This window comes from Equus caballus, chromosome 21 (genome assembly GCF_041296265.1).
Source record: "Equus caballus isolate H_3958 breed thoroughbred chromosome 21, TB-T2T, whole genome shotgun sequence".
Classification (NCBI taxonomy): Eukaryota; Metazoa; Chordata; class Mammalia; order Perissodactyla; family Equidae; genus Equus; species Equus caballus.
The window spans coordinates 40187956-40215785 of NC_091704.1; the positions used below are offsets into that span (position 1 = coordinate 40187956).

A 27830-nucleotide genomic window follows, 5' to 3' on the forward strand; every position below is an offset into this window, starting at 1 on the left:
GCGGGGACACGCCCATCCCGGCCCCACAAAGCTGCGAGCTCCGCCCGCCTGCCGGGCGCTGAACCCTATTGGCTCCACCTGGCTCCGGATCCTCCTCTCGACCCCAGCCATACTGCAGCGACGGACGCTTGAGAACAGTGCACCGCGCGCCGCCGGAAATACTCTCCGGGACGGAAGCTTCTGAGGGCGATATACCGGAAGTGCCTCCTCTTCCGGCCTCTTTGGTCTCGGCCACAGAAGCGAGATGGTGAGTTGTTTGCAACGGCTGTCCTAATCGTCTTCCATCCTCGTTTTCTGCGCCGCGCTCCCTGCTATCTTGGGGGGCCCACAAGGTTCCCGATAAGGGGGGGCCGATGGGCTGGAAAGGGACGTACAGCGGCCCTCAAGAGCCAGGAGTATGGCTCCTTACTGTGCCTGGGGCTGCCGAGCTTGCGGTCGTGGATCTGGAGCCGCTCTAGGTCCCTAGCTGCCGTCTGATCTTTGGGGAGCCCGCACAGCCCTGCCCTGGGATAGCAAGTGAGGGGAGAGGCCTGGTTTGGAAGTGTTTGGCTCTGTGTAAGCAAAGGAATTGGTTGGTGGTGGTGCCTGGCAGGAGCGCTTAGGGTTTGGGGTGGGGGCAGGTAGGGAAACCACATTATTTCTTCTTTCGCCTTTTTCTCTGTTTCTTTTAATGTAGTAGATTTCAAAACAGCATCTCTTAGTGAAGGCTCTCGATAGCGTGAAGTGGTCTCTGATTTTAGCGTTTCAGAAAAGTTTAGAAATTTCAGCCCTTATCGATTGCATTTAAGTCTGACAAGTAGTTTCTTGCCCTGAAAACGTCAGAATGTGTCTAGAAATTGCTAGATTTCGGAATCGTTTGTCCGCTTAATTTGCAGACGAAGGGAACGTCATCGTTCGGAAAGCGTCGCAACAAGACGCACACGTTGTGCCGCCGCTGTGGCTCCAAGGCCTACCACCTGCAGAAGTCGACGTGTGGCAAGTGCGGCTACCCCGCCAAGAGGAAGAGAAAGTGTGAGTGGGCTGTGTCGGGCTGTGGGGTGATCTCGAGGGTAGCAGTAGTCTCTGGTCGGCACGGTACCTAAGTGACGGGGCAGGGCTCTGGACGCTGTTTGGTGTCTATGATGAAGCTTGTGCGTCCGGATGCTGGTGCAGTGGATTCACACGCGAGGAAGGGCTCCTCAGTGTACCAACCGACAGTGCCTGCGGGGTGAGTGGGGAAGACCATTTCGAAGCTGACCTGAGTCTGTGTTGTAGATAACTGGAGTGCCAAGGCTAAAAGGCGAAACACCACCGGGACCGGTCGAATGAGGCACCTGAAAATTGTATACCGCAGATTCAGGTACAGTTTTTGTGTTTTAGTCGTAGTTGGTTCTCTGAACTTGGGTAAGGACCATCTCCTTTGTTGACTTGTGTAAAGTAAGGATACTACCCTGGTGAGTGGGGCTAAGATGTTGGAAAGTGGTTTTTTTTTTTCCTGCCACGGTAAGCTTCGGATCAGTTAATGTAGGTTTTACTAATTTTTCAGTAAACGGTAGTACGAGTTATGAATGTCTAGAGCATGGTTTGAGGTAGACTCCTCAAAACGTGATAATATTTATTAGTAGTGGTCACATCTCACTCACTTAACAAAATTCCTCAAGACGGTTGTGTGCGGGTGAAGTCTGTAGTCAGGCCTTTGGTTTTGTAACGTTGGGCAAGTCTGCTGTAGAAAACTGATAGTTGCTATTGTATTTGTATAAAAAGAAACATCTTGCAGTCTTGTTGCTTAGAGTCTGTTAGAAGTGCAGAGTTTCTGCCCAACCTAGACTTAGTGTATTTTAACGGTAGCTTTTAGGGGGTAAACTCATCTAATGTCTCAACTGAGAGAATTCTTTGTTGTGGGAGGCTGTCGTGTGCAATGTGGGATATTTAGCAGAATCCCTGGCCTCTAGGCATTTAGTCCCAGAGTTTCTAATTTTAAAAGATCCAGAGTAGTTTGGGGCTCTGTAAACACCACCACCTTTAGTTGTATCTGTGTTCATGTGCTGGGGTGACCATTCTTTTTTGCAATTAAAACAATTATACAGTAGTGTGGACTTAGTACTGTCCTGCTATTGTGTTGTAGGAGTTAAGAGCAGGAACTGAAGCCAGACTTTAACCTCTCTGTGCTTCAATTCATGAATCTTTAAAAGAGGGATAGCAGTACACTTAGCTCAGAGTAGGTATGAATATCAGAGGAGTTAAAGTGTGTGGCATAGTTAAGTGGTTTAGAAAATGTCTGCTATTAAGCATGCTCATTGTTTCTCCTTGGCCAAGGGAGAGTAGTTGGGATCTCTGCCTTACAGCATAGGGACACAAACAGTGAAGAAATACTGGCCCAGCGATGGGTACAAGCAAATTGCTGAGTCTTTTTCAGCTGCGTTTAACTGTATCCCTGAAATGGCTATCTTGAAGCAAAGGGAAGTAAATGAAACGGTAGCAGCTTATCTGTGATGTTGTAAAGATAAATGTCTGAACATATGAATTCGATACTGATTTCAGCATTTAACTGAGATAAGCTCATTAGAATCTGTTTTAACAAAAATTTAACGTGTACAGTGATGTTTCTGAAGTAATGGTTCTTGTTTTTTAACACGATGCAGGCATGGATTCCGTGAAGGAACAACACCTAAACCCAAGAGGGCAGCTGTTGCGGCATCCAGTTCATCTTAAGGATTTCGATGACTAGTCACGCAATAAATGTTCTGGTTTTAAAAAATATCTGTTGTGCTAAGGTATTTTTAATAGGCTTGTGGTATCAGTGAGTTATTATAGGTTTAGGAATGGGACAACTTCATACTGGATTTACTTGTTAAGTGGCTGTTTTGGAGCACTACCTTGTGAACTGGGTTGTGATACTGCTTAAGAGGATGAGAATGAAGCACAATTGCAGGATTCCTTCAAGCAGACAATGCTGGGAGAGGATGTAAAGATATAGTAAGAATTAAAATAGCACAGCTCGTGTGGCACACATGGATATTTACAATGTTGGATTACGTGAAAGCATGGCTTTTAATTACTTTTAGTAACATTCCTCTGCTATACTCTAATGACTTCGGAGAGTGGTTGTCCATCCTACAGACTGGGGCTTTTCGGGTACCAGTGAGAACATGAAGGGTAGGAGTTAAATGAATTCTATTTTGGAAAGATGATCTTAACTGATCCTAGTATCAAAAGTGCTTCCTTGGCACTTAGCATATAGGCTGTGCGTGAGGTTTAAGGTGGTCAATTAAGTGGAAAGTTAAAGCAACCTGCTAGGTGTTAGTCAACAAAAATATGTAAGTAGGATTGATTAAGAAAAAGTCTGTAGATCCATATGCAAATGCAGTGGATTGAGTTGGACATAAAGGAAAGCCAAGTATAAACTCCTATTTGTAGCCTAAAGATGATAAATAGGGTCCCTGGTGGAATTTTAACCCTCAACTGGGTAATCATTGATTTTTCTGTGTTAAAGCACCCTGAAGCTTTTTGCCATGCTCTCCCAGTTCTGGTGGCTTAGTGCTGGACAGGGTTTTGGCATGAAGAGACAAGACTAATTTTGTTGGACTGTTGAGTGAGACGACAGAGAAGATTAAACAGCACAAGTGTTGGAATAGCACCATAAGATGGTATGTGGCCAAGGTGTGCTGCCTAACTTGTCGCTTCTCATTGTATTTAGGATAACATCTTATCCTTAACTTGAACTTAAAAGGGTTTTCAGGATCTTTGCTGCCTCACCCACCTTAATCTTTACTGCACCCTAAAATGCTTTCCCAAGATACTAGCTAATTCCTGCCGTCATCTTGCCCTTTTCTTCAGCTCCTAACTCATCCTTCAGGTCTCAGCTTACATTCACTTGTCCAGAAGCCACTGCTGATCTAAATCTACTTTGGGCTTCCTCCCAATATAAGACTTGATATAATGTCTCAGTACTTTGTACTTTAGGGATGCATAGTTAAGAGCCTGGTTCCTGGAGACCAGTTGCCATTTGCTAGTGTGATTTTACCAACTTCTTGGCCTGTGCTCACTTGTAAACTAGAGGGCTAATAGTAACTTGGCTGGGCTTGTAAGCACAGTCCATAGTTCAGTAAATGAAGGTGCGTTTACAGTGCCACAACATAAAGTTAGAATATTTAGGATCAAATTTAAGAAATTGCTTCTGACCTACAAAAAGAACAATTTTAATATATTTTGGCTTGAGAGAACTGAAATCTGACTTGTTCTTAAGATCATTCTGAAATCTTCCAGTGTTACTAATGGTTGGTTCCTGAGTGATGGAGGGGCCCACTGAGATATGTAATGCCCAGTATGAAATAAATGTTAGGCTTTGAGGCAAGTGTGCACTGACCTGAAGACCTGTGGAACTGCTGAATCCTGGCTTAGGAAAATCAATTGGCGTGAATGGTTAAGGTGAAAGGTGGACATTAATGCATTAAGAAAGGCCTCTGTTATGTTGAGTATAGGGTGAGCTTACCTCTTGTTTCCCAGTGTTTGTGACCCTAGGCACAGAGTAGGTGTCACTGGGAAATTACTCTGGTGCAATGGTAATTATCCCCATAGATCATAGAAGGCTCGCAGAATGAAATGGTTTGTTAAATTGATTGTACAGACCAGGGAGAGGCAATGGGGAAGAGATGGGCTGGGTTAACACATTGAGAATTGAATGCAGACTAGTGGATTCACTTGTTCATTGAACCCTAGTTTGCATAAAGTTAACGTCTGACAAATCTGATGATGTCCTGAGGATCAGAGTTGAGGTTTGGGAAGTGGATCCCAATCTGACCAAAGATAGCTGGGGCCAGTGCCACACTTGGTCTATTGAGACAGTGGCAAGTATGCCTGACCAACACCTGCTAGCTCAGTTACCCTACTGAATAGGTAAGGGATTTGTATTTCTTGAGCAGAGGGTACTCAGGACCAGATGGGTCTAACCAATGGGTGGCTGAACCTTGGCCTTTTAAGCACAGATAATGTGGTTTGTCAGATCTGGAGAATGGGAGAGGTTGGCAAAAGAAGACTCTGGAAGGGTCAGCAGTGATCAGATCATGAAAGGTCTCAAGTACCATACTAAGGAGTTTGGACTTCAGCCTGAAGGCAATGATAAATCATTGAAGTTTTCAAGCACACAATGGCATGATTAGTTATCATTAGCAAGATTAAAGTGTAAGGTGATGGTGGTGTGTATGTGATGCGTCTTGAAGCTGGGAAATCAGGCAGCAGGTTCTTTATGGTCTGTGGAAATAATGAGATTATGGACTAAGGTAGTGGCACTGGGATTGGAAGTGGCAGGAGGGTCTCTACTGAGAACATGTAAAACTTGAATCAAAAGGAGTAGCTTCCAAGCCCCCCCCCCCCCCCCCCAATCTCCTGTATCATAGGCTCTGAGGATTCCATGAGGTCATAATGTGAGAATGAAGTGTGTCTGCTGCAGCAGGCCTCACATACATCAGGGAGATAGGAGTCTTGGATGGCAAGTTTCTGACCAGGGCAAGGAGGCAGTGCATTCACTGCAAGGGAATGTAGAATGGAGGCAATGAGGGGAAATCGTAAAGTTGAGTGGTTTTGAGATGCTGACAGGGCACCAGGAGGAAACATCTGGGAAAAATTGAGTAAACCTGGTGGCACTTCAAGTGGATGGCCCGAACTAGAGATCTGCAGTTGGAAGTAATGAACATGTAGTTGTGAAAGGGAGCTGATTTTAAGGGTTAGAATGGTGAAGATAATTTAAATGGAGATACGAGGTGATGGTGAGACCTGGGAGGCATTTAGAAATGATGGTGAGGGAAAAGGATTCAGTTTCTTGACTGATGAACTTTAGTAACCATCCTTGACTCAATAATGGTTGAAACCATTTGAAAATATACTAACTGCAGAAAGAGAAGACAGTTTAGAGAGGCTCAAAGAAAGAGGAGGGGAGGTGTCCATAGGGGACACGAGGACAGAGTGTGGTTCATTCATTTTAACATGATAATGTATGATGCACCTACTGTGTGCCAGGCCACATTAGAGATACAGTGGGAGCAAAACACATGGTTGAAGTTGACAGTCGACTCCAGTGGTTGCAAAATTAGCCCAGGAACTAGGATAGGATCGATCACACAAACCAAGAAAGATTATATTTGAGGCGGCACTAAGTCATATGTGCCTGAGGACAAGGAGAATGAAGATTTAAAAATGAAATAAAAAGGGGTTAGCCCCATGGCCAAGTGGTTAAGTTCACGCGCTCTGCTTCAGTGTCCCAGGGTTTCGCCAGTTTGGATCCTGGGTGTGGACCTAGCGCTGCTCCTCAAGCCATGCTGAGGCCGTGACCCACATAGCAGAACCAGAAGGACCTGCAACTACAATGTACAACTATGTACTGAAGAACAAAGAAAAAGGAAGATTGGCTACAGCTGTTAGCTCAGGGCCAAGCTTTTTTTTTTTTTTTTAAAGTAATTTCTGAAATAAAACCAAAAAAACCGACTTCTGCATTTGGGAAAATTTAGGTTAGTGTTTACTTTCCCTAAACCCCATTTCAGAAGAGTATCAAGAATAAAGTTAGTTGCTAGGGGTTCAGGGTAGATTGGGCAATGAGGAATGGAGAGTTCAGTTTAAAAAACCAAAGATGCTCTTTTTTTTCCTTTTTTCTTTGAGGAAGATTAGCCCTGAACAAAAATCTGCCTCTAATCCTCCTCTTTTTGCTGAGGAAGACTGGCCCTGAGCTAAATCCATGCCCATCTTCATCTACTTTATATGTGGGATGCCTGCCACAGCGTGGCTTGACAAGCTGTGCATAGGTCTGCACCCGGGATCCAAACCGGTGAACCCTAAGCCACCAAAGCGGAACGTGCGAACTTAACTGCTGTGCCATCAGGCTGGCCCCCTAAAGATGCTTTTGGAAGGTTACCTAAATATTCTATGGTTCCCTTTCATTTCTCTTGATAAAATAGTAACCCTTCCCATGAAGCAAATATCTGTTTAGTGACCTGTATGTGCCAGAAGCAGTTCTGGGCCCAGGAGATGTAAGTGGAAGACAAGACAGACAAGGACCCTGCTCTGACATCTCACTCAGTTGTGCATATGCTTTTGTGTGTGTGTTTGTGTTGGGGGTGTGACAGTGAACAAGTAAGCACTTTCAGGTGGTGATAAGTGCTATAAAGACAGTGAATGTGACCTTAGGGGTGGAGGAAACTTCCTTAGGTGATGAAGAAAGCTAAATGATAAGGAGGGCAAAGATAAGAATAGCCATTCAGGCAGAGATTGTACTCAGCCTGTTTTGAGTTCTGGGTTGGTTACAAAATTTAACCTTGGCTATAATTAGCTGATATGTTGCAATACTGTATATTAGTGTAAGAAAAGCAAAGTAAAATATTATAGAATTGTTTTACTTGTTTCAGAGAAAGAGCTTTCTCGTTCATACTAGTACATATGGATTATGTTTGTTTTTTTCTTTTTTTCTCGAAACAGAATAAAATCATAACCTTAAGAGAAGCACAGGGCAGAGACTATCAGTAACCAAGAACAGAATGTGAAGCAAAAGCTTCCTTGTATAGTAGGGTAGAGGAATATTTTTGTCAAGGAGAATTCCAATGAAACATTGGTTCTCATGTGTGCAAGAGATTTGTAGAAGAGGCCTAGTATGTGGATTGAGACAAAAACAACTATTTTTGTGTCCTTATCTTTATACAGTGGGAATCTGCCCCAGTGTCCCAGGATGACGACTTGGTCTGTCCCATCCATGTATTTTTAGATCACTCAGAGATAATAAAAAATATCCTCCAGGCGCCGGCTTGGTGGCATAGTGGTTAAGTTCGTATGCTCCGCCTTGGCGGCCCAGGGTTTGCGGGTTCCAATCCCTGGTGTGGACCTACACACCGCTCATCAAGACATGCTGTGGCAGCATCATACGTACCAAATAGAGGAAGAACGGCACAGATGTCAGCTCAGCAACAGTCGTCTTCACCAAAAAATTATTGTATATTCTCCAGTCATAATTGTAAAAAATTTTATTTCCATAAGTAAAATGTCCAGTTTTATGTAATAGTCAAAACTCAGAGTTGACAACTCACTTCCACTTTGGGCGGGAAGCCAGCAGTGGAGGAGGCATGATTCCTCCCATCTCAGCTGTCTCCCTGTACACTTCCCTGGGGCTCCTGAGCTGCACTTTCACTCCTCGGTGGGGTTAAAGGGTAGACAGGAGGAGGGAGGGGTGAGGGGTGAAGGGATGGGGCCCTGTGTTGCCAGCAGATGATTAAGCTGACTTTTTCTCTCGGGCACTTCTTTCACCCCTTTGGAGGCTCCCTGCTGAGTTCCCTCTCCTATAGCTCCCAGTTCTATTTAAAATAGTCCTGTGGTTCCTTCCTAGCCCCTAGGATCCAGCTGTTTCTCCTGAGGTTTTCTCTACCTCTGAGGGCCCTGTTGGCAGGAACCAAAATTATCCTCTGCTGTCTCTTTCTCCTGAGTGGCCCATATCTGGTCCACAGGAGACAGTCCCACATCCTTGGCCGGAACACATTCTGAAGTGTAAGGTGACCTCATAGCAGCAGCCCTCTCTCGGCCCCCCACCAAAAGAGTTGCAGGAAACGCCTTTCAAAGCTCTGGGGTGGTTCCTTTGAGTTGTCTTCACTGGGTTTAGAGCTAGAAGGCAGTAACCCCCTTCTCCAAGAAGGTTGGATTGAATACTTAAAACTCCTCAAAGAAATTTTTTACCAACCTCTCCCTTAGACCCCTTTTATATCCTTGATCTGGCTGAGGATTCTACAGGCTGTGACCAGGTTCTTAGATACACTTCCTCTATGTTTGCCCTGTATGTGTGTCTAATTTTGCTAGTTCCCTGAGGCTGGAAGAGTCCTGTTCTGATAGGGTGTTACATTTATATAGCTCTGCAAACAAACAGCTAGCAAATGTATAAAGTACTTGCTTTGCCTTCAGAAATGTTTAAAATGATTTGAACTGAGTGTATTATGTGTAGAAAATAAGTCATTTAGGGAAAGGTATTTTTTAAAAAAGACAACTGGCAAAACTGGACATTGGAGAAAGGTCCAGGTTCCTCAAGTTAGGGCAGGTGGTCGAGGTGGCTGAGGAGGAAGCAGCTGGGATTATTTCAGGAACACAGCCATCTTGGGCAAATGGGAGAAAGGCAGGGTTGGGAGTATATGGTTGAGCAACCTCGGAGTGGAGAAAGTGTGGTGGTCAGGGCAGAAACTGTCCGTGGTTCATGTGTAACGGGAGCAGTCCTCAGAGGAGAAGCAGCTCCCCAAGGGAGGAGAGAGACAGGAAGCAGGAAGCCTCAGAGGGAAGAACTGTCCAATTAGGGATGGCTCCAGGGAGAGAAACCTGGGGACGGAGCCCTGTGAGGTAGCGCAGCACAGCACAGTGCTTTTAGAGTTGCAAGAGACGGGAGATGGTGTAACACAACTCCTTTACTTTGGAAAGGAGAAAACTAAGGCACAGAGAGATGATTTGTTAAAGGTATACATTTTCTTTCTCTGGTAATAGAGTCTGACAATGGTGAGTGTTGTTGGAATGCATTCCTTTAATAAAGATAGTATACAATGTGAGAATACTTTTGCGGTAAATCTGCCTTCATTAAATAGAATCCTTACTCATCTACGGCCTCGGTGTGGAACCACAGTGCTAATCATACATCATGAAGGACAGAGGTCTAAGATACTATTCACACACAGAATTTTAGCATTGGATTAACTTGTTTAAAAGGTTAAGGCAAGCCGTTTTCCAATCATCTGATCAGGGCAAATTTGTCCTTTCCTGATCCCTCCCCCACAAAAAGCCCTATGAGAGAATACATTATGGAGTGAAATCCTCAATGGTTTTACATTTGTGAACAGTTTAAAATTTTGAATAAGTTTCATATTCATCAAAGAGACAACTCTTAAAAGTTTCAATAGATAAACTCGAGGCAGATTTAAAGACAGTATCACATTCTGCCTTCTGGTGTTTTTTAATGTCTTAAGTTTAGACCAGTGCTAAAATCCGTGTAGATGCAAGCATAGACAGGCAGTTAGTCTTTGCAAAATAAGAAAGCTTCAGTTATTGGACTGCAACATGGTAATTCATTACATAAATACCAAAAATAACATGTAGAGAATAAAAACATCCAATAAAAATAGTTGGTATATTAGTCAGGGTTCATTGAGGAGACAGAAACCACCCAGTAACTTGAACAGGAAAAGTTTAATGTAAGAGATTAGGGTAAAGAGGGATTGGCTAGTAAAAGTTAAAGAGAGTTCTAGAATATAAGAAGAGCAGAAATAAGGAGCAGCCGCTAACACTAGAGCTGAGATAGAGCACCCAAAGAGGCCTCCCCATGCCTGGAGCTGAGATCCAGATGCCAGAGAAGGTGCAGCAGCATAGCTCACTGAATCCTGGAGTGTCGTGCTTTTGGATTTGCTGGAAGGCCAGCAGAGGGATGCCAGTTGGGAAGCCATTCATGGGGAGGTCCCTTGCCCAATAGCATTCTGCTGTGAAGCTGCCTGAAGGGGCGATGGGGGAAGCATTTACTCATTAGGTGCCTCTGGCTGGTATACATGGCAGAAACCTGGCACAGGGGAAGCCACCCACACTGCAGCGGCCTGGCATTGGGAAAGACCCTCATACTGTAGGAGCTTGACCTTGGAGAAATCATAGGCCTCTTTCTGAAGTTTACCAAGAATCTTTTTTTTTTTTTTTGCTTGAGGAAGATTGTCCCTGAGCTAACATCTGTGCCAATCTGTGCATCCAAACCCACGAACCCCAGGCTGCCAAAGTGGAGCATGCAAAGTTAACCACTATGCCAGTGGTCCAGCCCCAAGAATCAATTTAATACAGCTTAGAGCTCTTTGTCAAATTCAACCTGAGTAAAATCTGTGCTGACTTGGCCAATATAAATGTCTGTAAAATATGCTAGACAAGCCTTGTCTAATAGAAATATAATGTGAGCCACATATGTAGTTTTAAATTTTCTAGTAGCTATATTTAAAAAAAGTGAAGCTAATTTTAATAATATTTTATTTAAACAATATGTCCAATGTATTATCATTTACCATGCAATCAGTACAGAAATGATTGAGATATTTTACATTCTTTTTTCATAAGTCTTCAAAATACAGTGTGTGATCTCAGTTCAGACTAGTCACATTTCAAATGCTCAGTAGCTACGTGTGACTGGTGGTTACCCTGTAGACAATAAAAAGTTTAGTGTTTTGGGGATGAATGATCATTTGGTAAAGTTATCTTCATCAAAAATGTGGCTTCATTCACCATGTAAGGTAAAATCAAAACACGCAAAAATTATAGCTTTTAGGTCAGTTAATTTAAGCCCAGTTTTTTACCTGTAAAATAGTAGAAAAGTTGTACCTACCTCATAATGTTTGTTGTGAAGTGTTGCTATGAGAACAAAATGAGATGGTGCATGTAAGGTGTTCAGCATGCCTGGCACACAGTAAGAGTTTGAGAAATGTTTTTTTTTCTTTTTTTTTTAAATATTGGCACCTAAGCTAACAAGTGTTGCCAGTCTTCTTTCTGTTTTTTTTTCCTGCTTTTTCTCCCCAAATTCCGCCAGTACATAGTTGCATATTTTAGTTGTGGGTCCTTCTAGTTGTGGCATGTGGGATGCCGCCTCAGTGTGGCCTGATGAGTGGTGCCATGTCCATGCCCAGGATCCGAACAGGTGAAACCCTGGGCTGCCAAAGCAGAGCATGCAAACTTTACCACTTGGCCACGGGGCTGGCCCCAGAGTTTGATAAACACTAGCAATCTTTATTATTTCTTTATAGGTATCATTCCCTGGATAATGGATATCACTGTGTTAATAGCAGGAAGACAAAACCCTATAAGACAATATGCATCTTGGTGAATTCACCACGGTCAATGGTCTGTGCTATATGTTACAGACTCTATAGCACTGTAGGCTCAGAAATTTGATTTGATTAGAGCAATGAGGGTGGTTTCTCTCTCAAGTGAAGTTCATATTAACCAAGTCATCAAGATGGATGAATAATCAATAAACTTATTTTTAAGAACATTCTATCTACAAATGTAAACTGAACACTGTCTATGTGCCAGGCACTGACCTAGGCATTGGGAATACATCAGTGAACCAAGAAGGGTTTGGAAAAGGGGAGAGTGGTCATGGATAAGCCGATATCATGTTTAAGACAAAATTACAGTCAGCTCGTATTATCCAGGTAGGGGTGGGGTTAACCACTTGGAGATTACCTCTACTTGAGGCTCAGCAGCTACTTGGTGGGGATTAGGTTGAAAGGCAGAGGGAGCAGAGAAGGCATGGTCCTGAGATGCCTACTACGTGGGCTCAGGTTCAATCTCAAGGTCAGACTTTCTCCATCTACTCAACTTCTCCACCACTCCATGCACTTCACCTGCCTCTGTGGTTAAACAGCAAACTAATTAATCCACCCACAGATAATAAGAATCATTTGAAAATAAGCTTGCCAGTTGATCCAAAATGTAACTGTCAAATAAGCAGAATGTTCCTGTTGGCCTGACAAATAACTTTCTCTAACTCTGAAAGAGTACTCTTATTTTTGAGTTCAACAGGAAGCACCTTTCTATAGATCACATGAACTAACCAAAAAGAAAGTGGGAAATCTTTGCTTTAACACAGAGTTAGTAGGCTAAATGGCGAGGTTTAAGATCAGACACAGTACCTTAGAACTAGCCACCCACAGCCTAGTTAATTACACCATAAGCTGACCTATGTGGGTCTGGACCTGAAACTAGACCCAATTACTAGGGGAAAACGTGGGGAAACATTGACCCAGTATTCTCAATTCTAAACATGGATCCTACACAAGCACTCTCACAAGGGCACAAAGTTACATGCCCAAGGGCATTTGTTGCATTATTTGTCATGTAAAAAAATAGAAACAACTAAATCCCATAAGTAGAGGCTGAGTTAAATAAACTGCAGTATGTCCTTAAATGGAATAGTAATAGAGCTGTTAAAAAGCTATAGTAGTCAAGATACTGTAGTATTGGTGTAAGAGTAGATATAAATCAATAGAACATAACAGATTCCAGAAACAGGTCCACAATTATATGGTAAATTGATTTTTAACAAAGGTCCCAAGATAATTCAATGGAGAAAGAGGAGTCTTTTCAACAAATATCCCTGGAACAACTGAACATCCATATACCAAAAAAGTTTCTAAATAAAAATATCTCAAAGCTTGTCTTGCACTATGAAGTCAAGATGCATCAAAAGCCTAAATGTAAAGCCTAAAATTATAAAATTCCATGAGAAAAACAGAAAATCTCTGTGACCCTGTGTTAGGCAAAGTTTTCTTAGATATGGCATAAAAAGCACAATCTATAAAAGAAATAATTGGTAAGCTGGATTTCATAAAAACTAAATAGGAAGCTGGCCCCACAGCCTAGTGGTTAAGATTGGTGCTCTCTGCAAACCTGAGTTTGGTTCCCAGGTGCGGACCTATACCACTCATTGGCAGCCATGCTGTGGTGGCGAACAACATACAAAACAGAGGAAGATGGCACAGATGTTAGCTCAGGACCAATCTTCCTCAAGCAGAAAGAGGCAGATTGGCAACAGGTCTTGGCTCAGGGCAAATCTTCCTCAGAAAAAAAAAACAAACGAAAACTAAATATTTCTGTTCTTCAAAAGACATAATTAAGGAAATAAAAAGACAAGACACAGGCTTGGAGAAAATATATGAAAACATATATGATAAATGACTTGTATTCAGAAGAACTTAATAATTAAAAAAACAATTGTCCAGTTTACTCTTTTCTTTTTTGCTTTGTGAGGAACATTGGCCCTGAGCTAACATCTGTTGCCAGTCTTCCTCTTTTTGCTTGAGGAAGACTCTTCCTGAGCTAACATTTATGCCAATCTTCCTCTATTTTGGATGTGGTACACCACCACAGCACGGCTTGATGAGCGGTATGTAGGTCCGCACCCAGGATTGGAACCTGGGAACCCTGGGCCACCAAAGTGGAGCTCACGAACTTAACCACTATGCCACTGGGCTGGCCCCCAAATTGCCCAGTTTTTAAAATGGGCAAAAGATTTGAACAGATAGTTCACCAAAGAATAAATACGCATGGCAAACAAACACATGAAAAGATGCTCAACATCTTTAGTCATCAGGGAAAGGCACATTAAAACCACAATGACATAGCTGACAAAGCACTACACATCTGCTAGAGTAGCTAAAATAAAAAATAAATAAAAATTGGCAATACCAAGTGCTAATGAGGAACAACTGGAATGCTCATTCATTGGTGGTGGAAATGCAAAATGATACAGCCACCTTGGAAAACAATTTGGCTGTTTCTTATAAAGTTAAATATATACCTACTATAAAACTCCAGGATTTCACTCGAGTATTTATTCAAAGTAATGAAAATGCAAAGACTTACATATGAATGTTTGTAACAGGCTATTCCTACTCCAAGAACCAGAAACAACCCAAACATCATAACTAGAGAATGGATAAATAAATTTTGGCATATTCATACAATGGAATACTATTAAGCAATAAAAAGCAATAAGCTACTGAAACATGCAACAACATTCACATGGATGAATCTCAAAAGGGTTGTGCAAAGTGAAAGGAGCTGGATACAAAAGGCTATATACCGTGTAGTTTTCTGTATATGATATTCTGAAAAAGGCAAAATTATGTGGACAGAAATCAAAAGGGTGCAAGGGAATTTTTCGGGGTGATAGAGGTATTCTATATCTTGATTGTGGTAGTAGTTACACAGCTGTAAATATTTTTCAAAGCTCATTGAACTAGACACCTGAAAAAATGAATTTTGGGGCTGACCTGGTGGTGTAGTGGTTAAGTTCATGTGCTCCACTTCGGTGGCCCAGGGTTCGCCGGTTCGGATCCTGGGTGTGGACATACACACCACTCAGCAAGCCATGCTGAGTGTTTTTCATAAAACTACTAGCTGGATATGTCCCACCAAAACCGAGGATAAAAAACAAAAACAAAAAATGGGAAACCATGATTACAGGAAACAATAAATCTAACCTAAAAGAGAGGTAAAGGGAATCTCCAGGACGGTGGCGAAGGCAGATTCTTGGGTGAAAACTCTGAAACGGTCTAGAAGGCAAATGACTGAAGCAGCTAAGAAAGCTCTACAAGAGTCGTGTTCAGGATCAAACTGATAATGCACATTACATGTTTCAGTGTCTTGAGAGATTTTAGACAATTGATGGAAGTTTAGGTTGAATCAATGATAAGTACATGGAAAACCAAGCAAACAAAAAATATTACAAAGTATTAACACTTTCTGCATATTATAAGCCTCATGCATTTCGATGTCTTGAGAGAACATTTTAGACAATTGGTAGAAAGTTTGGGTTTAATTTATGATAAGTACATAGAAATGTAAGCAAGTCAAAAACATGACAAAGTATTAATTCCAGAAAAAAGTCTTTTAGTAAAGGTTAATTATAATGTACGTGATCCAGTAAGACACCTAGAAGATTCTCCAAGTTAAAATTTCAGACTCAAGTAATCTAGAACCATTTCAGTAAAAATAAAATATACCAGATTTAGAACAAATTCCTAACACAAAGAAAATTAAATTCCTCTATAAAACCAACTTAATTTCTGAAATTAAAAGCTCTACACATTTCACAATATACTTGAATTTAATTGGGTTTTACCCTATGGAAGAGAAATAATAAACAATATGAGAATTAAATTAGTCATTTCATGTACTGGTTACAGATGTAAGGAATAATATTCCTTACTGAAAAAGACAAAAATCAGATCTTTAATCCTTTTCTTACTTATATAATTTATTAGTTATTGAGGAAACTACCAAAGCTACATAACAGCTCAGTTCTTCATAGTATATCCTTTTGATACATTTAACATAACTTTTAACAAAGCTGTACCATCATAAGATTTTTCTTTTTTTTGAATAAAAATTTTATTATTTTTCCTTTTTCTCCTCAAAGCACCCCAGTACATAGTTGTATATTTTAGTTGTGGGTCCTTCTAGTTGTGGCACGTGGGATGCTGCCTCAGCATGGCTTGACAAGCAGTGCCATGTCGGCGCCCAGGATTCAAACTGGCGAAACCCTGGGCTGCCAAAGTGGAGCGCATGAACTTAACCACTCAGCCACGGGGCTGGCCCCAAGATTCTTTTAAAAAGTATAAAATATTTAAAAATATTGGAAGAAAGTATTTTAGAATGGAGACTAATCTTCCTTAAATTTTTAAATGTTATATTTTCCTTGCTTCAAAAGCATTTAAGGGTGACAGAAGAGATACAAATGAACGTTAAATGGATATTGCTAAGGAAAAGAAGCCAGTGTGAAAGGACTACATGATGTAGGATTCCAATTATATGACATTCTGAAAAAGGAAAATGAGAGAGTCATGAAAAAGAGGAGAAGGGTTGAATATGTGAAGCACAGGGGATTTTCTAGGGTGATGAAAATATTCTGTATGATACCGTAATAGTGGATACATGACATCGTACAGTGGTCAAAACCCACAGAACTTCACAGCACAAAGTGAACCTTAAGGCAGGCAAATTTTACAAAATCTTTTGGGAGTATGTGGTGTAAGGCCTAATATTAAGGCTCAACAGTATAGGCTGCTTTGACGTCTGATAAAAGGGGGGCCTCAAATGGCCTAACTGTAAGTTCCACTCCCCATTCTTCTCCTATACATAAGTCCCTCCAGCCAAACAACCTTCCTTCCCAAAGGGCCAGGCACAGTTAGTGCTAATGCCTGAGTAGTGGGTTTCAGCTCCCCTCCAGTTTGTGGAATTCTTCAAAAAACTAATCACATTCTTCACAGGAACAAGTGGGCACCTCACCCTCTTGATACTACAAAGCCTGCCTTCCAAAGCCTCTGGTTGTTCACTTGTTCCTAAGTGCATCCCTCGTGTGGTCCTGAATAGTGTGTTGCACTCTTCCCCTAGGCTTGACTTTATGTGACCAAAAGACTGCTGTCAATATATCTGTCCTGTGTTGGGTGTTGTGTGTTTGGCCATCCCCATAACCCTGGGGAGGGAATTTCTCCCTCACCAACAAGGTGAGTAGGAGTGATTGCGACAACATAATCTATGTGTATGGTAGGAAACGGCCTCACTGAAGAGGGTAGAGGGAACAGGTACTTACCTGAGGAAATAGGGAGTCCAAGATTACCACTTGGAAATGAGTAGAGTCTGTAAGACAAAAGATAAAAGGAACTGCACACCAGTACTAGACTTAAGTTAATAAAATTGATATCCACAGGAGGAAGGTTAACAATCCTGATGCTTCCCTACATGTATACTCGAATTGAGCAATTAAGTAAACGGATGTTAGATCATGGAAGCTAGGTTTCTCACTGTCGGAGTGGGAGTTTACAGATAAGCAAAGGGAAGAGGCTAGAATGATGCATGAGGTAATGGATTAGAGTTGGTTGCATGGATCAGTATGAAGCCATGTTTAGCTTAATATAGATGGGGTGGTTCCACATACAGAAATATTTAGAGATGGGGTATATTTATTGGTTAGTATACACACATATATTTCCTTGTTCTGTCAGCTGAGAGGGTCTAGAAGCAAAGACGCTCTGAGAACCAAATCTTGGTTTCTAAGACCACTCTCCAATAAAACCAACCAGGACACCTTGGAGAAATGGCTGATCCTAGGACTGGGGCAGGAAGTATACAAGATGAGCCTGGAATATCTTGTAACACCAGAAAGTAAGGAAGTGCTACACAAACAAACAAACAATAAAAACTACATTGATGGACATATGTCAAAGGGATACAGGAGCCAACTGAAAGAGCACCCAATGACCAAAGTTGGAATGATGTGAGCAACAAAATGAAGGAGTACTGGATCATAACCCAGGGTATAAAGTAAATATTCATGAGTCCATACTGCTATAAATAAATGACTGACCAAATAAATAAATGGGAGAGGAAAGACAAATCTCCTGTGAAGAATTCCAAATAATTCATGTAGATAACCAACCCTAAAGGAGCGGGGAGCATAACTCCCCAATCCTTAAGGGTGGGCCATGTCTAGGCACTTCCTTCCAAAGACTACACTGCAGGAAGGAGGAAAAAAAGAGTCACTGTAAGGTAGAGAAACTTGACAAACACAACCTTAGCCAGGTAGTCAGGGTCAACATCAACAGCGATAAATCAGGTGGATAATAAGAATCCTTGATATGAGGCGATTAAAATGGACCATTGTCTGCGTTCTTCCTGCCCAAATCCCATGACACACCAGTCTAGCCATGAGAAAACATAAATTCCAACAGAGGGCCATTCCACAAAATACCTGACCAATACACCTCCATCCTGTCAAGGTCCTCAGAAACAAGGAAAATCTGAGGAATTGTCACAGCCAAGAGGAGCTTAAGGAGACATGACAACTAAATGTAACGCGGTGTCCTGGATGGGACCCTGAGACAGAAAAATGACACTAGGGAAAAACTAAAGGAATTGAAATGAAGTATGGACTTTAGTTAATGACAACATATCAATATTGGTTCATTTTTTCATTAATTGTAATGAATGTACCACATAATGTAAGGTGTTGATAATAGGGGAAACTGAGTGTGAGTATATGAGAACCCTGTACTATCTTCACACTTTTTTCTGTAAATCTAAAGCCGTTATAAAAAATAAAGTCTACTAAAAAAGGCATCTGGGAAGTCTAGAGAGTAATAATACCCAGCAAAGTAAATAATGAATAAATGAGGAAATAAAGAACTCAGAGTACGGAAGATACAATAAATCCAGGGATGAGGTTAGAATACTCATGTGCACGCCTTTAGCAAGTATGTCTTTGTTAGAGGTAGGCTGTAAAGTGGGGTCGGCTGAAGTAAAGACGCTTTGCATGTCTGTGTCTTAGAGCCTCCCTCAGTACACTCCTGCACTGAGGACAGAGGACAGCAGCAGCAGACGAGAGGAGGCTCAGCTGGGCAGCTGCACAGGAGCCAGTCTACAAGGGATGCTACACATCCTGGGGGCCAAAGCATGCCTGGGATTTTTACTTACTGAGTTCTTCTCAGAAGGATGTGGTTTACGAGAACTACTTTGATAAATCACCCGGGGTGGGATAAGACCTCCCCACTCCACAAAATGCACACTTAGATGGTGTGTTAACTGCTGGCTAAGAAGTTAAGGTCTAGTAACCACAGGGTCTTTGTTCCCTGGGACACGGCTCCAACAGTCCTCTTTCTCTGCCTTTCCACTGAAATAAATGTTGAGCCGAGAATATTGTTTTGAAGGGGACCATATTACTAGTCTGAATGCAGAACCAAATTATTAGCCTATTCAAAGCATCCATGTTTACCAGCCCCTTGTATTACCAAATTGAGTAAAAACAAGTTCTAACAGTGACTAGGAACAGGATAGTCCAATTACCTCTGTCTCTGATCGTCTCAAGTGATCCAAGGGTACAATTAGACTATCAGTCTATCCTTCAAGCATCTATCCAAGGATATTATTTCCCTTAACTGATTAGAATAGGGCAGCAAGGAGTTGAGAGCCACACTTTCTGGTGAACGAATATACTTTGTGCTGCTGATCACAGATTGATCCACATGCCTGATACTCAGCAAGTCACCTGAGAGGTGGGCGAGACTGACATTTTCTTGTCAACAGGAAGGAACCTAACCAGGACCAACCAACCACATCTACCAAGACATGGGTCAAGGGAGTCCTTGTGAACAGTGCTAAGACTTTCTCTAGAAAACAGTTCTGGGCCTATTTCTACAAGGGTAATTGAAGCTTAAAATTCATCATCATGAGGGGGTTGCAAACATTTTAACCTAAAAAGATTTCAAACCCGGAGTTAGGAATCATCCACCCTCGTTAAACAGGAGACAATTATCCACAAACTAATTTTAATCACTGTAACTTCCTGGGGAGCTTCTAATATAATTATTTTTTCTGATATAAACTGACTGCCTTTCTTTCTCTTCCATAGGCTTACACTGCTCCTGGATCTTCTTTTATCCAAACTCTCTCAGTAAGTTTTCGGTTCTTGGATCCCTTGACTCTACAAACTGAGGAGATCTCATCCATACTCACTGCCCTGCTTCATCTGCCATTTGTTTGTGATGACACCCAATTTGTACCTCTAGACTGACCTTTCTTTGGAGTAATAGACCCATATTGCCAGTCTATCCTGGGTCTCTTTACCTGAATGTCTCTTAGATGCCTTAATGTTACAAACAGAATTCACCATTTCTATGAATCTCCATTCCCCATCCCCCGATAATCACTCCAGAAACTTGGGAGGTAATCAAGATTCCCTCCTTTTCCTCTCTGTCTACACCAATCTCTATACCTCACTAATTCCACTTCTAAATAGGTCTTGAGTTTTCCCTTTGCATGCATGGTGCCCGTCTCATCATTTCTTCACAAGATGATTGCAAGCCTCCTGTTTCACCACTCAATCTATCCTCCACACTAAAGTCAGAGTGTAAAAAATTTTTCTAACAGTTAATTTTTTCAACTCTGTAATAAATGCATAAGGTTCAAAACCAAGAAGTTACAAAAGGATACCCAGGGGAAAGTCTCTCCCTTGCACCTGACTCTGAGTCACCCAGTTGCCCTCCCCAAAGGCACCCATAGGTATCAATTTCCTTGGTAAAGAATGTATTTGTAAAATGCATCTACTTCACACCCTCCCATGGAGGATCTCTATAAGATAATATGTCCAAATTGAGAAGCACATGTGAGGCCTTCCGGGATTTAGTCCTGTTTACCTCTCGTTTCTTCTAACAAGTCCCTCTGTGCAATCAGATTTCATCCCCTGTAACCACTTGCTTTTCCCTAAAAAGCTAAAGCTGTGATTCTGCATATGCTCATCCCTCACCCGGGCAGAGCATTTGGGATGCTTTCCCCAAATTCCTCCATCCCCCAAGCCACCTTTTTCTTTGAGTAGAAAACACCATCTCTTAATACTCCTTTAAATATATTCAAGTTCAAGTCTTTGTGGACCCCCACAGATAAAGATTATATCCTCCTCTCATGATGCCCTTTTAGGACCATATATATGTTTTTATTATAGCACCTATCACATTACTTTACCACTCAAAGGCAGATACCGTGTTCTTTTGTTCTTTGAGTCCTCAGAGTCCTGCAAACTGCCTAATACCTACCTGGTTGTTGTTTAATAAATATTGAATATTAGTTACAATGTAACTACAACTAAGCTAAGGAAATATTAGGCTGCATTAATAGCACCATAGTACTTCAGGTGTTTAGTTCTGACCACCATATTTAGAGATAGACAATAAGGAAGTGTAATATCCACCTGACAGTGGAGGGTCTACCAACACTATCACGGCCTCAAGAAGAAAAGACTAAGAGCACCCCCACTCCCTTAGAATCTCTGAAGGGCTACAGAGGAAGCCCCTCACAACTAACTACTGAGCTCGTCCAGGAGACTGGAGGTTATCCACCACCATGTTGGGTCATCCTGGTATGTCTACATCAGTGCTGAGGTGTACTGTAATGTATTTGTACTAATAAAAGCTGAAGTACTGAAGTTGGAAAAGAATTTGCTTTTAGAGGCTGGCCCAATGGCGCAGCAGTTAAGTTCGCACGTTCTGCTTCTCAGTGGCGTGGGGTTCGCTGGTTAGGATCCTGGGTGCGGACATGGCACCGCTTGGCACGCCATGCTGTGGTGGGCGTCCCACATCTAAAGTAGAGGAAGATGAGCACGGATGGTAGCTCAGGGCCAGGCTTCCTCAGCAAAAAGAGGAGGACTGGCAGTAGTTAGCTCAGGGCTAATCTTGCTCAAAAAACAAAAAGAATTTACTTTTAGCCCCTCTCTCAAACTAGAGTGGATTCAAGGTTACTTCTGTAAAGTCACTCCTGCTTACTTATATGCCAATATACTTTGCTAAGATAGCGGTAGAGTTACAACTGAAGGGACCAGAAACTGGGTGTAAGCCACAGTTTACCTATCTTCACTTCTATACTGGAAGAATGCCGGTGGGAAAAAATGTGACAAAAACTTCTAAAAAGAAATGAAGGAAAGAGAAAAAGCAAAGGAATAAAGGAGGCTTACTATTCACTTTCTTAGACATTGTTAATTGAATTCACTTTTTAACTCAACTTAAGGAAAAAATAAAAGCTGCTAAAACAGAGACTATGGAAGATTGGATAAGAAAACCTCTAAGTTCCTATTCAATTCTTTGATCTATGATTCTAGGTTTTATTTCTGCAACAATGCTTTTGAGTGACTAGTGGCATTTAATGAATATTTATTAAGTAAAATTATAATCTAAAATAACACCAAAGCAGAAACAAACTGATGTTTCTGCTAAAAAATGTTCATATTACTTTTGTTTGTTTTTGTTTTTTTTGAGGAAGATTAGCCCTGAGCTGACGTCTGCTGCCAATCCTCCTCTTTTTGCTGAGGAAGATTGGCGCTGAGCTAACATCCGTGCCCATCTTCCTCCACTTTATATGTGGGATGCCTGCCACAGCATGGCTTGCCAAGAGGTGCCATGTCCACACCGGGTATCCAAACTGGCGAACACCGGGCCGCTGAAGCAGAACATGTGAACTCAATCGCTGCGCCACCGCCCGGCCCCTATATAACTGTCTTAATTGGGTCTTCATAGTTTCATGAAGAGACTGGCGATGAGTTTGCAAAATTCAGCTTCAGTTTGCCCCCCTGTAAGATGCTCTGTGGTTTAACGGGCACCATATAGAGCTGAGGTACCTTGTGACTTTTTTCTTTTAGGTTAAAAGAAATAACAGAACCTTGCTAGGCTAAATTCTAGACATGATGCAAATTTAAAGTAATTTAAGATGCTATTTCTGGGGGCAAAAGTTAGGTTTTTTTTCCCTAAGAGAATCCAGAGAGCTATTTCCGCTTTGTAGAGATCCAAAAAGCCTGAGCTGCAGAAACTCACAAGGCAAACAGGTAAAGGTGAAGAAACCAGGGAGCAAAAATTACAACAGCAACCACTGCCCGCCCCACACATATCTCAGTAATCAAAGATTTCTTAACTTTTTTGGCCCTTCAAAATATGTGCAGGGGACGGCTCCGTGGCCGAGTGGTTAAGTTCGCATGCTCTGCTGCGGCGGCCCAGGGTTCGGATCCTGGGTGTGGACATGGCACCGCTTGTCAGGCCACGTTGAGGCGGGTCCCACATCCCACAACTAGAAGGACCTGCAACTAAGATACACAGCTATGTACCAGGGGGTTTGGGAAATAAAGCAGAAAAGAAAAAATATGTGCAGTCCATAACACAGTAGGAGCTGATCCAAGGCTTGTGGTAACTGTTCTCTGCTTATTTGATGGAAGTGTAAGCTCAAAAGCTTTTTCTTCCTCTCCAGTATCTCACTTGGAGCAAAGCAGTGCTTAATGCATGTTATTTTGATTTCGTAAATAGAAAGTCTATAAAAGTCAGGAGAGTTGGGTAACTTTCGTTGGGAAGAAAAACGCCAACTTTTTTTTTTTTTTTATTAATGTTATGATAGATTACAACCTTGTGAGATTTCAGTTGTACATTTTTGTTAGTCATGTTGTGGGTACACCACTTCCCCTTTTGTGCCCTCCCCCCACCCCCCCTTTTCCCTGGTAACCACCGATCAGATCTCCTTATCAATATACTAACTTCCACCTATGAGTGGAGTCATATAGAGATCGTCTTTCTCTGACTGAAACGCCAACATTTTTAGTCTTTTTTAAAAATATTATTTTCATGAAGAGTCCAACTCTTTGTCCATTAACACTGGCCCAAATGCTATGACACTGCAAAACTGAAACCATATAAACTGGTTTTTTGGACACTTGATTTTGCCCATGTTAGAGGAATATAATTGAGTAACAAACTCACTTAAAAATTCGATTACAAATAAGCATACTTTCTCACCTCCCCTGTGATATGACATGATCCCATTTCTATAGATAAGACTAAATCTTACTCGTTGTAAGTAAAATAAATATTTGTCGATTGATTTGGTTGACGCAACCGTAAGCCTCGTCTTCAGCTCAAAGTCTACATTTTACTGATAATCTAAAAATATTAATTCCTATACATCAAAATGTCTAGGTAACATCCCACTTCCCGAACACACATACATTCACAGATATGCCCAACCTGCTCCTTCCAACAGAGCTTGCTTCGGGGACGAAATTTCACAGGAGCGTCTAGCGCGAGGAGAGACGGACGACGCCGCTTGAGCTGCGGAGGTGCCCAACAGCAACTCACTGGCTCAAAGTAAAAAAAGAGCGGCGAGGCCGGGGGGCGGGGGAGGAAGGGAGAACTCCATCAAAGATCCAAGTGACAACTCCCAACGGCTTCTAGATTCCATCCGAACAGGAAAAATGAAAAGGTTAGAAACGGTGGCAGGGCGTTGTCCCCTGCCATGTTTCAATTCACGCTGTACTAGGAACAAGCCACACATCTGTCCTACCCAAGGGGGCTTCTACAGTGCCCGTCTCCCCACCTTGGAATCACAGGGAGAGCAGTCTCCTCGACCCAGGAGGAATAACCCAGGGAGACTACTGCGGGCAGAGACTCAGCCAGAGCGGACAGGAACCAAGGGGCTGCCGCCCTCCTCTGCAAGCCAGGAAGCCCCCTCCCGCCCGCAGGTGGGCGGGCGCCCGGGGCCGAAAGGATGCAGGGCGAGGAAGGGGGTACCGGGGCCCCTCCCAGCGACCCCGCCCCGCCCCGCCAGGGGGAGCGTCTGCGCCCGACGGCCCGCGGCGGGGACCGGGCGGGCGGCGCCGGGTGGCGTCTCGGCGGCGCGGTTCCCCTCCCGCGTCCCCACCCCCTCCCTCGCCGGCCGCCCGCCCCCGGCGCGGCCCTGCCCGCCCCCTCCGCCCCCTCCCGCGGCGCCATGCGCAGACTCAGTTCCTGGAGAAAGATGGCGACAGCCGAGAAGCAGAAACACGACGGGCGGGTGAAGATCGGCCACTACATCCTGGGGGACACGCTGGGGGTCGGCACGTTCGGCAAAGTGAAGGGTGAGCACCCCCGGGGCAAGGCTCGGCCCCAGCCCGGGATCCGGGCGACTTCCGCCTCCCGCACCCCTGCATCCTCCCCCGTCCCCTGCGTGCCTCGTCCCCCGGGCTCGGCAGTCCATGTCCTGCCTCCGGCGGGAGCGGAGCCCGAGGCCGCCGCGGGACTGCGATGCGGCCCTCCCAGGTTGGGCCGGGGTGAGGGGGGCGTCGCCATGGCGACGGCGCCGCGGCCCGAGGGGCTCGTCTGGGCGCGGGGCGGGGATGCGGAGGTGCGAACTTTCCCAGGTGGGGCGGTCCGGGGCTCGCGGCGCGCTCCGAGCGCGGGGTGGGGGTGCCGGCCTCTGCCCGGAGCGGCGGGGGTGGCCTCCCTGCGCCCGGCCGTGAGCCCTCGGCCCGGGGCCAGCCCATCGCTGCTCGGCATTGTCCGTGTTTCCGTCCTCTGGAGGAGGCTGTCGACTTACCTGACCCGGCCGACTCTCAACTGTGAAATAATGTGTTCCCCCCCAAATTAGGCTGCTTTGGGAGTAGCTTGCAGAATTAAAAAAAAAAAAGGCCATGTCGTCGGAAGGATCACTCATTGTTTTCGGAGCAGTTAGTGAGTATAAACCGGTCCTATATTTGCGTTGTGGGGTTTGTGTTCTGGATGCAGACTCCGGCCCTTCGGTGTTTCTGAATGATCAGTTTTGCAGTCTCTGTGCCAAACCTGGTAGGTGGTGCAGATATTGCCTCCAGATAGTATTTCTTCATTAATGCAGTCGTATTTTCACACGATATTTACATTTTAATAAACAATTCAGTGTACATCATGTGAACTTTTTAATTTTTTTAAAGAAAAGCGTAGAATCTATTACCCTTGTGTTTCAACATAGTATTCTGGAAATAACGAACTTGGTCTCCAGTTCACCAATTCTGGCACAAAAAGTTTAATTGCAGATTTTGTGAGGCATACATATTTTTTTTCTTTAAAATATTTTACTGTTATTAGGGATATAGAAGAAGGAAGTATGGAACTGATCAAAATAACTTGCCCATTGGTTTTGGATAAATGATAGACTATGACTTGCATACGTTAAGCTCCTGGTAAATATTTGACTTTAAAGAAAAAAGAGTTTGTGAAAGTCTGTACGGTGAATTGACTGAACCTTGCTGTCCCAGAGCTAAATAAACATTTTCTGATTTTATCTAGGGATGGAAGAGGAGAACCCTTCCTTCTCTTGCCCTTTCTGAGTCATAGAACTGGAAAATTGCCGTATAGCCAGCCCACAGGCAAGCAACTGCCTAAACCTTCTTATGAAAATCAGCAAGGCCAACAATGTAAGGTCAGAAGCAAATGCCAGAATAGGATACTGAGCCATTAGGGTGGGTCTGTATTAGGCCAGTAAGATGTTTCTGTGCCCTTGAAGTTATTTATTTACTTTTGGCTATGCTGCGTCTTGTTAGTGGTTACCAACTGCTTTTAGTTTACAAGTATTTGTAGGAAATGCTCATTAATGTGCCCCAAATAGTGATGACACTTTTGATGCCCTCACCCCGCCCAGAGTTCTGCCTGGATTAGGGAGCTCATTTTTCTCCTAATATAGACCTGAACAGAGTCAGCTCCCATATTCTTATTTACTAGATGGCTTTTGGCATGGCAGATAGGAAAGCAAGAGGAAATTTTTCGTTTTCTGTATTTGATCTGTCTTGTGGCTGGGACGTGAATCCCTCTAGTGACTGCTGTTCCTTAACCTTCACTCCGCGCAGGTGACTCTTGAAGTACCACACACTGGCAAAGTCAGCAACCTCTCCAAATATAGAAAGGCCAATATTAGTCAAAGCATCACAGGTTTCATAGGTATGATTACGTTTGTTCATAAATACTTTAGTTGATGTTGGTCAGAATGCTCAACTAGTGCATTTTTTAAGTTGTTAAACAATTGGGATGCTTTTCCCCCCAAGTGATGGAAAATCCAGCTCAGCCTGTCAAGAACATCTCTGTGGTTCTCTCTCCAGAGCAAGGAAGCTCCAGCATATCTATCATGGATCTCATGGCTCATCCAGTCACTCTGGCCGGAGATGCCAGTTGGCTCAGACTTGTTCCTAAGTTGGCACTAGCAAGGGAGATGGCATTACCCTTGGAGGAATATGGCCCACTGTTGGATGTGTGTGTTTGGGGGGGGTGCATCTTCTTCTGAAGTGCTTGGATAGTGTAAGGAGATGGGGTAGCTACCTACACAGAAATGAGTATTAATTGTTAGGAGAGAGAAAGGGGGACATAGATGCTTGCCGAGCAGGCAAAAATAGCTACTATAGTGGTAGCAGTAACTTACCCTAGCTTTAATTTGACAAGAATTCTTATGAATAATACGATTAGCCATATGTTTCAGTGCAGACAATTTAGAGGAGATAAAGCTTTTAAAATTATACACCTTGGTAAATTGAACAGAGAAAAGGAATCTAATAGAAGATGTGATGTTGAGGATAGGCAGAAAAATTCCCAATATGATATTCCGGGCTTAGGGGAAATTTAATTTTGGGGGGGAGGGGAGTGTAAATTCATAGTAATTATTTTGTTTCCTTTTACAGGCTAGAAAAAAAAAATCCTGCGGTAACTTAATTGTAACATTTTGAGGGGAAAGTTTAAATAGACAACTAGGATTAGTTTGGGATTATGCTTGAATTATCTGAACAGTTATAAAAGCATGGATGAATAAAGTCATGTCACTATTGCAGTAAATTAAAATGGCAGTTTTTGTTAGTTTTCCAAGAGAAGAGAAGACTCTCTTTAGTGACATGGATGGTCTTTGGCAAATGAGTTGTTAACACATAAAACCTGTTTATTAAGTTGGTGAGTAGTTCTACATAAAATTGCAATTTCAGGTAAATAGGTGTGTGTTCTCTTTGTGAATGAATTATAATACAAGTT

The 27830-nt window shown here is 42.9% G+C and overlaps 2 protein-coding genes, 2 long non-coding RNA genes and 1 other non-coding gene across 22 annotated transcripts in view; 4 read left to right on the forward strand and 1 right to left on the reverse strand.

Moving 5' to 3' along the window:
• The first annotated feature begins 106 nt into the window (after positions 1-106).
• On the forward strand, positions 107-2739 carry RPL37 (ribosomal protein L37). The gene is made up of 4 exons (XM_001498955.7): positions 107-247; positions 876-1011; positions 1255-1339; positions 2622-2739. The coding sequence occupies exons 1-4, from the start codon at positions 245-247 to the stop codon at positions 2689-2691; spliced, it is 294 nt and encodes a 97-aa protein (XP_001499005.1). The 5' UTR covers positions 107-244; the 3' UTR covers positions 2692-2739.
• On the forward strand, positions 2460-2539 carry LOC111769871 (small nucleolar RNA SNORD72). Its single transcript, XR_002802713.1, has one exon. It is a non-coding gene; the product is annotated as a small nucleolar RNA SNORD72 (small nucleolar RNA).
• A 733-nt stretch (positions 2740-3472) lies between the features above and the next one.
• On the forward strand, positions 3473-9541 carry LOC138919708 (uncharacterized). Of its 2 annotated transcripts, none has more exons than XR_011430122.1 (2): positions 3473-3626; positions 7666-9541. It is a non-coding gene; the product is annotated as an uncharacterized lncRNA (long non-coding RNA). The 2 variants fall into 2 exon arrangements; XR_011430121.1 differs by lacking the exon at positions 3473-3626 and adding an exon at positions 5437-5661 and having other exon boundaries at positions 7666-7759.
• Positions 9542-10966: 1425 nt separating this feature from the next.
• Positions 10967-24349, reverse strand: LOC111769774 (uncharacterized). The gene is made up of 3 exons (XR_002802591.2): positions 24060-24349; positions 17105-17151; positions 10967-11151 (listed from the first exon to the last, which is right to left on the reverse strand). It is a non-coding gene; the product is annotated as an uncharacterized lncRNA (long non-coding RNA).
• The window catches only part of PRKAA1 (protein kinase AMP-activated catalytic subunit alpha 1), a 38021-nt gene continuing 29789 nt past the window's right edge, over positions 19599-27830 (forward strand). For 2 of the 17 annotated variants that reach the window (XM_070245807.1, XM_070245814.1), the window contains exons 1-4: positions 24819-24928; positions 25438-25520; positions 26112-26191; positions 26669-26759. Coding sequence is in view for 1 of the 17 variants with exons in the window: in NM_001081803.2 (NP_001075272.2) it covers positions 24802-24928 (127 nt within the window). In the remaining 16 variants the exon portion in view is untranslated. Of the gene's footprint in view, positions 19710-19918; positions 19961-24669; positions 24929-25437; positions 25521-26111; positions 26245-26668; positions 26760-27830 lie in introns of those variants that run through there. The other 15 variants (XM_070245806.1, XM_023625233.2, XM_070245808.1 and 12 more) reach the window with 15 other exon arrangements.

Excerpts from the sequence above, each read along its gene's own strand:
- RPL37 (XM_001498955.7), top strand. Across the intron at positions 1,012-1,254 it reads CGCCAAGAGGAAGAGAAAGT|ATAACTGGAGTGCCAAGGCT; the intron begins GTGAGTGGGCTG and ends TCTGTGTTGTAG. Across the intron at positions 1,340-2,621 it reads ATTGTATACCGCAGATTCAG|GCATGGATTCCGTGAAGGAA; the intron begins GTACAGTTTTTG and ends AACACGATGCAG.